This window comes from Chlorocebus sabaeus, chromosome 24 (assembly GCF_047675955.1).
Source record: "Chlorocebus sabaeus isolate Y175 chromosome 24, mChlSab1.0.hap1, whole genome shotgun sequence".
Taxonomy (NCBI): domain Eukaryota; kingdom Metazoa; phylum Chordata; class Mammalia; order Primates; family Cercopithecidae; genus Chlorocebus; species Chlorocebus sabaeus.
Genome location: NC_132927.1, coordinates 61,218,277 through 61,227,612, shown reverse-complemented (window position 1 = coordinate 61,227,612; position 9,336 = coordinate 61,218,277). Strand labels below are relative to the sequence as shown.

The window sequence follows — 9,336 nt, the reverse complement described above, 5'->3', positions numbered from 1 at the left end:
ATTATTGGCATACCTGAAAACAAATGACTTGTGTATACTAACTTTGTCTCATGTGACCTTGCTTATATTAGCCCTAGGATGTTTGTGTGTGTGTGTATGTCCATTATTTAATTGGAATTTTCTCCAGGAAAAATTGTGTTACCTTTGAACAAATATTGTTAAAATTTCTTTTTCTCCCTTTCCAATATGTATGTCTTTTATTTTTTTTATCATCTTATTGCATTGGCTAGGATTTCCAGTATGATGTTGAATAGTAATGATGAGAGATGAAGTTATTGCCTTCATCCCAGTCTTAGGGGAACACATAACAGTTTCTTACCATTAAGTATAACCACCCACCCTCATTCCCTGCAAAGCCATGAGGTATCTTTCTGGGATCTGCATTGTAAAAATAACGGAATTCCTGAAGGTAAAACCCACAAAAGTAACTGGATTCTTCTAAGACCAAAATCATGGGGAGTTATCTCATTCCTATGCTAGTCCACAATCTTCTAGCAATTAATCAAAATTAACATTTAAATGGTAATTTCTAACCATTTATGTCAGTAGCGGTTTCTGTTCCCGATAAGCAAATCTTGGCTATTATTTTGAGCGTTAGTCTCTGTCCAGGTTTGTGTGGTAGTTTGCTCTGCTCAGTTCTGTGATAAATCCATGATTGAATATTGGTTCGCTCAGCTTTTGCTTGATTTTAGGACAGGAGTGATGACTTCCAAGCTCTACATGTCAAAACTGAAACTAGAAGTCTGTTTTGTTTTTTGTTTTCATTAAATTTACCGGTACATGTAATAAGTTTTTAAAATTCATCACTCTACTTAACATTTTATTCTAGTTTAATTTTCTTTTTTGAAGTTCATTCTTAATAAGTTATTTTAATAAGGTTTTTAGTGATATTCACTCAGTCGAACTTTGTGTAACATACCTTTATTTCACTGTCATTTTGAATGACAGTTTAGTCGGTTGAATTCTAAAGTAAAAGTTATGTTCTGTGAGAATTTTCAAGATATTATCTGAGTCTCTTTTGACTTCTGCTATTGCTATTGAGAAGTCTGCTATCAGACTAATTGATATATATTGTAAGTTAATCTATTTTTTCTCTGCAGTTTAACCAGATCTTCTCTTTTTACTTAGTGTTCTACCCTTTCTCTGGAATGTTTTAAAAGATAAATCAGTCTCATTTATTTTGTTTGCTCTTCTTAAATAAATTGGGTTTCTATTCTTAGTCAATTCTGGAAGAAAAATGACCTACAGTTTTAATATAGTCTAATATCAATTTCGACTCCATGTAAAAAATGAAGAATCTTAGGATCTGGCGGATTAAACACTTTTGGTAAGATCATAAAGCTAGTAAATAATAGTCTTATAACTTGCATCCCATACAACTTGAATCCATGTTTCTTTGAATGACAATGTTACATACTGTCTGAAATATACAGTTTGTGGATAAATAATGTTATCTGGAAAATTCAAATAAATCTGAAATAAATTGTGTCACTGAATCTTGATTATTCTCTTTTGTTTATAATATTGCTGGTCTTTTACATGATTGCACATTCTTCTGATTAGGTAAGAAAATACTAGATGATTCTTTAAGGTTTTGCAGGATTCATTAAAATGATATTATCATAGCTGGTATTCAATATATGTGTCATATTTAATTACAGAGTAAAAGAAGACACATTTTATATTGATAATGAATATATGTAAGCTTTTGACTTTGGTGAAATGATGTTCTTTGCTTTTCTCCCAGTTTTTAGAATTAACAATTTCTAAAAAGTGAGTAAGTAGTAAAAAGTCCCCACAAGAGTATACAGTACTCTTCTTAAAGAATTTTTAACTATATACTGTTGTTTCATCAAGTATCACTAGCTGGGTCTCCATCTGAGTTCCAAAAACATCAGTTCCTCTGATTGTTCTACTCTAAGGCCTAAAAAGTATAAGAACTCCTCAGTATCATCTTAGTTTCTCCAACTACAAAATGTGCAAAGTAAAGTAATTTTCCAAATACATTAAAAAGCTGCACAACTTTGTATATGGGTGGAAAGAGGCTTGTTGAGACTGGTATCAGATGACTGTTTACCTGACATCTTTTTATTTGCTTGAGAGAAATAGAACAGTAAATAAAATTTTTATTAAGTATGGCACTTAAAATTTTTTATGAGTGAAAATCTCTACTTTTATAGAAGCCATATATAGTGGTTCATGCAGAACTTGCCAAGCTCTATCTGCTATTTGAATCCCATTTTACAGTTGAGGAATCATGAAGAGATGGAGGAAAGTTAATGAAGATGCAAAAGGCCACACAGCAGGCTGATATCAAAATCTAAAATACATTCACAAATTCCTGGGAATTTTAACTCTACCCTGAACCTTCTGTTCCTCTGCCTCCATTTAACAGGGAAAAACATATGCAAATATATGCTTATGCTAATACAGTACAAATCACATCTAACACATGTCTAACATGTACTTTTTTTGTTTTGTTTTTTGAGAAGGAGTCTTGCTCTGTTGCCCAGGCTGGAGTGCAATGGCACAACCTTGGCTCACTGCAACCTCTGCTTGCCGAGTTCAAGTGAATCTCCTGTCTCAGTCTCTTGAGTAGCTGGGATTACAGGTGCGTGCCACCACATGTAGGAACCTAGTTTTTAGATTCCTTCCTGGGCAGGGGTCGTCGCGAGAGACCACTCGACACGGAAGTCACAGTGGAGAGATTTATTGCTAGCGCGCTAGGGTCCTATGTCCGAAGTTGGCCACAGGACCCCGAATGCTTGTTACAGACAGTTTATAAAGGCAAAAAACCACAAAATTTTACAAAGCTTGAGGCGCAAGATGATTGGAGCAGGTTCTGGCCTGAGCGAGATGTCTTACTTTAATTGGTTGGTTTGAACCTGGTTTGAACCCGCGCGGGGTATTTCCTGGACTTGTTCTTCTGTTTGAATTCCAGGAATTTGGGTGGGTGTTTTAGATAGCCACACGGACATCGGGCGAGTGCTTTAGATGGCCACCTGGTCATTGGGTGGGTGCTTTTAGATAGCCACCTGGTGTGGCTTTTCTAAGCTTCTAAGTTTCTAAGTCTAAAAGTCTAAAGGTTTCTAAGTTTTTAAAGTCTATAGGTCTCTAAGTTTCTAAAGGTTTCTAAGTTTCTAAATCTATTTTCATTTCCTCCTCTTTTTGTGACCAAGAGGCTCAATCTTGAGCCTCCTCTTCTGTCCTGAGGGCTTGGTACTGTTGGGTTAGGACCATAGCCTGCACAATGTTTAACTTATCTTTAATAAAGGCGAGTAAGCGGTTAAGTATACACGGCCCGAAAGTCAGGATGAGCATGAGTAGGATAAGGGGGCCTAAGATAGTGTAGACTAAGGTGCTGAACTAAGGGGACTGGCTGTACCAGCTTTTAAACCAATTTTGTTGAGACTTTTTTTCTTTTTTTTTTTCGTTTGTCTAATCTTTCTCTTAGTTTTGCCATAGAATCTTTAACCACTCCTGAATGGTCTGCGTAAAAGCAACATTGTTCTTTGAGGGCTGCACAGAGCCCGCCTTCCTTTAAGAAGACAATTTTTAGTCCTCGTCGGTTTTGCAATACAACTTCAGACAGAGAGGTTAGAGATTCTTCAAGTTTTGAAATAGAGTGTTCTATGGCTCTAAGGTCCTCATCTATGGCTGCCCTAAGTTGTTGCAGATGGTAGCTACCACGTACTAAAGCTGCTGTTCCGGTCCCAACCCCAGCTGCTACCCTCACTCCTAGCATTACAGCGAGGGTGAGTGAGACAGATTCCTTTTTGGGTCTACTATAAGCTTTCTGTTCATACTGGAGGTCAAAGGAGTCTCCAGAGTGATAGTATACTCGGGGAACAACCTGTACTAACACGCAGTAGTCTGTGCTGCGGTTAAACGCTGCTGTGGATACACAGGGAGTGAGTCCAGTGTTGCAAGCCCACCAGTCTGTCCTAGAAGGGACCAAATAGTGATTGGAGCTAGGCACTGTCAGAGTCTTGTCACAGAGATGCTGATGGCTAGTGGGCACCTTTCCTATACAGATTCCTGACCCAGAAACTTCAGCCAGGGTCAGCTTTTTATGCTGATCCCATGCACATCCAGTAGGATTAGTGGAGTTGGTGAAATTATTAGTGGAGGCAATGCCCTCATAATAAGGGGGGGCTGTCGCTAGGCACAGCCAACAAGAGGAGGTGGATTCTGGCCTGGTCTGGTTCAAGGCAAAGTAAGAGCCCTTTATGAGATTAAGGAGCCTGTCACCTAAGCCCGGGGAACTCAAGGGCAGGGTAGTGCCTTGAGGGGCCTTTGGCTGAGGGCCCTGAGGGGCCTCCGGCCGAGGGCCCTGAGGGTCCTCTGCCTGGGAGCCCTGAGGGTCCTCCGGCCGGGGGCCCTGAGGGGCCTCCGGCTGAGGAGGCCTTGCTTCTGGTAAAACTGGGTTTTGCCCTATTGAGACAGGAGCTGAGGCAGGGCTAACTGCTAGTCTAATTTGGATGGGGATCCTAAACAGTGGCTTTTGGTGTAAATATAGGCCCCGTATTAACCCTGACATCCAGCGGCCATCAGATTTCGCTGCTTTTTTGAATTTGATGCAGACCAGATTACAACCAGCCGAATACCGGGTTCTGGTGCAGGGCTTAACAAAGGACATGGATATGTACCATGGTGTTGTGGCCCATTTCCATTCTCTATCATTAGTAGTTACACAAGTCCAGCTAGCACAATACAGGGAAGTTATATCCCCGCAAGTTTGTTTCATTTTTCCTGTCCGGAATCCGGGGCAGGCATAGAACCCGTTCCGGCTTATGGACACCTTTTTAGCCTGTTTTTTCTATACTCCCCCTTCCATGTTATTTACCCCTGCTACTTTATCTAGGTTGAGATAAAGGTCAGGAAACCAAGTTCCCACAGGGGCAATTTGTGAAGTCTCATATAGGACTTCATGGGTATTAAAATTAGTTACTCTCCAGGTTAGGTTAAAAGGTTGGTGGGGGTTTTTGGTGTCAGCGACGCGAGGAAGGAGGGCTAGTAGTAAGCACAGGGTTAGGTACGAGAGAGTCTTATCTTGAGGGGGTCCTCGGAGCGACGGAGTCTCCATGTCTCAGGTGGTCCAGGCGTCTCTGGAGCAGCCTTGGCGTGGGATGCGTGGATCCAAGTGGCGATTCCGTCAACCTTTATGGCTGTGGGTGTGGTCAGGAGAACAATGTAGGGTCCTTTCCACCGAGGCTCCAGTCCTTGAGAACGGTGTCGTCTAACGTAGACAGAGTCCCCCACCTGGAAGGGGTGGCTGGTCTGCGAATGTCCTGGCCGGTACAGTTCTGCCAAGGTGGCCCAGATTTGGGCCTGTACTGCTTGTAGTCCTTTTAGCCGGGCCTGCAGGTCAGTCTTAGAGTTGGAGGGAGAAAAGGAGTCAAGTAGGGTCGACAAAGGGGGAGGTCCTCCGTAGAGGATTTCATATGGAGTGAGCCCAAAGCGGTTAGGCGTATTCCGGGCTCTTAAAAGAGCTAGAGATAGGAGGCGTCTCCAATCTTTTAAGCCAGTCTCTAAGGTCAATTTAGTAAGGGTCTCTTTTATTGTTCTATTCATTTTTTTTACCTGTCCTAAGCTCTGGGGTCTATAAGCACAATGCAATTTCCAATTAATCCCCAGTATCCTGGCTAGCCCCTGACTTACCTGGGAAATGAAGGCCGGCCCGTAGTCTGACCTAATTACCTTGGGAAGTCCAAATCTAGGAAAGATTTTTTCCAGAATCTTCTTGGCTACTATGTGTGCTGTTTCTTGCCGGGTGGGGTAGGCTTCTACCCATCCTGAAAAGGTATCTACAAACAGTAGTAAGTACTTATACCCAGCATAGTGAGGTTTTACTTCAGTGAAGTCTACCTCCTAATAAGCCCCCGGGCGGCTGCCACGGGTTCGTATTCCTGCTGGCACTCGAGTAGCCCCAGCGTTCACCTGCTGACAGACCTTGCAGGCAGAAGTCACCTGTTCTATTAGAGTACTTGCCTTAGGAATTAGAAAGTCAGTTTTTTTCAATCAACATTTTTAACTTCCGGCTACCTAAGTGTGTCCAGGCGTGCATCTGCTGGATCATAGCCACGGCTTCTCTTTGTGGGAGGACTGTCTTCCCTTCTTTTTCCCAGTTCTTGGTGTCCTTGTTTTCTATAGCTCCTATGGCTCTTGCCTCTTCCTGGTCTTCTGGGGTGTAGGTGTGTCTATCCTGGTCGGTTTTGTTGGGTTCTGAGGCTAAGGTTAGTACTTTTGCCATGGCTGCCTGCTTGGCCACGTGGTCTGCCTGTCTGTTTCCCACTGCAACTGGATCCTGTCCTTTCTGATGTCCGGGACAGTGGATTATGGCTACTTCTCGTGGGAGGAAGAGGGCTTTTAATAAGGCAATTATTTCAGCTTTGTTCTTGATTTCTTTTCTCTCTGATGTTAGGAGACCTCTTTTTTTATAAATACTTCCATGGGTATGAGCCGTTGCAAAAGCATATCGGCTATCTGTATAAATATTAGCCTTTTTCCCCTTGGACAGCTCTAGGGCCTTTGTTAGTGCTATTAGCTCAGCCTTTTGTGCAGATGTGCCAGGGGGCAGTGACTGTGCCCAAATGGTGGTGTGGTTATCTACCACTGCCGCTCCCGCCCTCCGGGTACCTGAGTCAAGATAGCTGCTGCCGTCTGTATACCATGTGTGGTCCGCGTCTGGGAGTTCTGTCTCCTTGAGGTCCTCCCACGTTCCGTGGGTTTCTGCCAACACCTGCCGACAGTCGTGAGGGCTCAGTTGGTCTTCTGGTGGTGGCAGCAGCGTTGCAGGGTTCAGGGTGACCGGAGGGCCAAACCGGACGCAGTTTGTGTCCAATAGGAGGGCCTGGTAGTGGGTCAAGCGTGCATTGGTAATCCACCGGTCCGGGGGCTGTCGCACTATGGCCTCTAGAGCATGTGGAGTAATAACAGTCAATGGCTGCCTAAGGGTTAACTTAGCAGTGTCTTTGACTAACATGGCAGTGGCTGCCATGATGCGGAGACACGGGGGCCAACCGGCTGCTACAGGATCTAGCTTTTTAGACAGATACGCTACCGGTCTCTTCCAGGGCCTTAATTTCTGGGTTAAGACTCCTTTTGCAATTCCTTGCCTCTCATCTAAGAAGAGGGTGAAAGGTTTTGAGGTATCCGGTAACCTAAGGGCTGGGGCAGAGAGGAGTGCTTTCTTTAGAGTCTCAAAAGCCAATTGATGTTCCTCCTGCCAGGTAAAAGGGGTGCTTCCCTTGGTGAGGGTATAAAGGGGGGCGGCCAGTTCAGCGAAACCGGGTATCCACAAGCGACAGAACCCAGCAGTTCCCAGGAATTCACGCACCTCTCTGGGATTCCGGGGCAGTGGAATGCGAGCCACAGTCTCTATGTGCCCAGGGGTGAGCCACCTTTTCCCCTCACTCAGTATGTACCCCAGGTAGGTTACCTTGGTCTGACAAATTTGTGCCTTCTTGGCGGATGCCCGGTATTTTTTTCTTCCAGTTCCTGGAGTAGATGCCTAGTACCTTGCATGCAGGCTTCCTTTGTGGGGGCCGCCAGGAGGAGGTCATCTACATACTGGAGCAAGGTCACTTCTGGATGCTGGGTCCGGAAGTCGGTTAGGTCCTAGTGGAGAGCCTCATCGAAGAGAGTGGGAGAGTTCTTGAACCCTTGGGGAAGTCGGGTCCAGGTCAATTGGCCTGAGATTCCTTTCTCAGGGTCTTTCTACTCAAAGGCAAAGAGTTCTTGGCTTTAAGGGGCCAGGGGTAAACAAAAGAATGCATCTTTTAATTAAGGGGCTGAGCAAGTTGTAAGGCACTCAGCTCCTGAAGTAGATGCCTGGTAGGCACACTGGTCTTTTTTACCTTAGGCCGCCTCCGTTTTTTTTCCCTTTCTTCCTGGCCCTTTCTCCGTTACTACTGCTGCCAGGATTTTTGTTAAATACTTATCTCTCTTTTATTTTTTCCATCCTCTCGTTCCTCCTGTTCTTTCGCTAGTCTGGCTTCCCTTTTCTCGGGAGTTTCTCTTTTATTATATACTTTTTCTGCCTCTCTGACTAATTTCTGTAATCCATAGGTCTGGATCCTATCTAATTTTTGGAGTTTCCCTTTAATATCTGGTGCTGCTTTGTCTATGAACGACATGGCCACGGTAGCCTTATGTTCTAGAGCCTCTGGATCAAATGGGGTATACATTCGGAACCCTTCCAGAAGTCTTTCCATAAAGGCTGCCGGGTTTTCATCCTTTCCTTGAATTATGGTCCTTACCTTGGCCAAATTGGTGGGGCGTTTCCTTGCCCCCTTGAGACCCGCCAACAGAGCCTGGCGATAGATTCAGAGACTCTCCCTACCTGGTGCTGTCTCATAATCCTAGTCCGGGCGGGTGAGGGGAAATCCCTCGTCTATTTTGTTGGGGAGCTGGGTTGGAAGGCCTCTTGGCCCCGGCACATTTTTCCGGGCCTCCAGGAGGACTTGTTGCCTTTTTTCGGTGGTCAGAAGGACCTGCAAAAGCTGTTGACAATCATCCCAGGTAGGCTGGTGGGTGAGGAGAATGGATTCTATCAATGAGGTTAAGGCCTGAGGGTCTTGGGTAAAGGGGGGGTTGTGAGTTTTCCAATTGTAGAGGTCGGAGGCAGAAAAGGGCCAGTACTGGATTGCGCGGTTGACCGTGCGAAGGGGAGAAGGGAAGACTGCCAGGTGGGAGTGCCATCTGGGTCTTCAGTCCGCCGCAAGCGGAGATGAGGTGTTGGTGGCGGCGCGGAACGGCGGTGGGGAGGAGGGGCGCGCGACCTCTCTTCCCCCCCCCCGCGCAACCTTTTCGACCTCGCCTTTCCGCGCGACAGCGGACGCCGCCACGGCGTCCCGCGGGTTACCGCCGGAGGCACGCAAACCCTGGGAACGCGGCTGTGAGCGCGGCTGGGCTGGCCGCGGGGCGGGCTTCCGGCCCCCTGATGCACGGAGCGAGCGGGGAGGACGGGACGGTGGCGGCATTCTAGGGGTTAATTTGGGCGGCGTTGGAGAGGGAGGCGAGGTCGAGGAAGGGACCGATGAAGGGGCTGGAGAAAGAGTAGGGGCTGAGGGAGTAGTGGGAGGGATTGGGGATAGGGTAAGGGACGAGGGTGAAGCGTAAGGTGGAGGCCTCAGGAGGGGGTTGTGAGGAGGAGGAGGAGGCGGAGGATCGAAAAGGAGGAGGTCTTGCTGAGTTCCATCAGGGAGGACTGGCTTAGGGGGATCCGAAGTCTGATTCTTTGGGGCTTCCACGGCAAGGAGGGTAGATTGGGACGGGGAGGGGGAATGAAAGAAGGGTTTCACCCAGGAAGGGGGGTTTCGGACCAAATCTTCC

At 45.9% G+C, this 9,336-nt stretch overlaps 1 protein-coding gene across 1 annotated transcript; it reads right to left on the bottom strand.

Moving 5' to 3' along the window:
• Nucleotides 1-2,694: 2,694 nt before the first annotated feature.
• LOC140710121 (uncharacterized) lies at nucleotides 2,695-8,383 on the bottom strand. The gene is made up of 2 exons (XM_073011235.1): nucleotides 5,263-8,383; nucleotides 2,695-5,168 (listed from the first exon to the last, which is right to left on the bottom strand). Exon 1 carries the CDS (start codon nucleotides 6,998-7,000, stop codon nucleotides 6,008-6,010), a length of 993 nt encoding a protein of 330 aa, XP_072867336.1. The 5' UTR covers nucleotides 7,001-8,383; the 3' UTR covers nucleotides 2,695-5,168; nucleotides 5,263-6,007.
• Nucleotides 8,384-9,336: the final 953 nt, after the last annotated feature.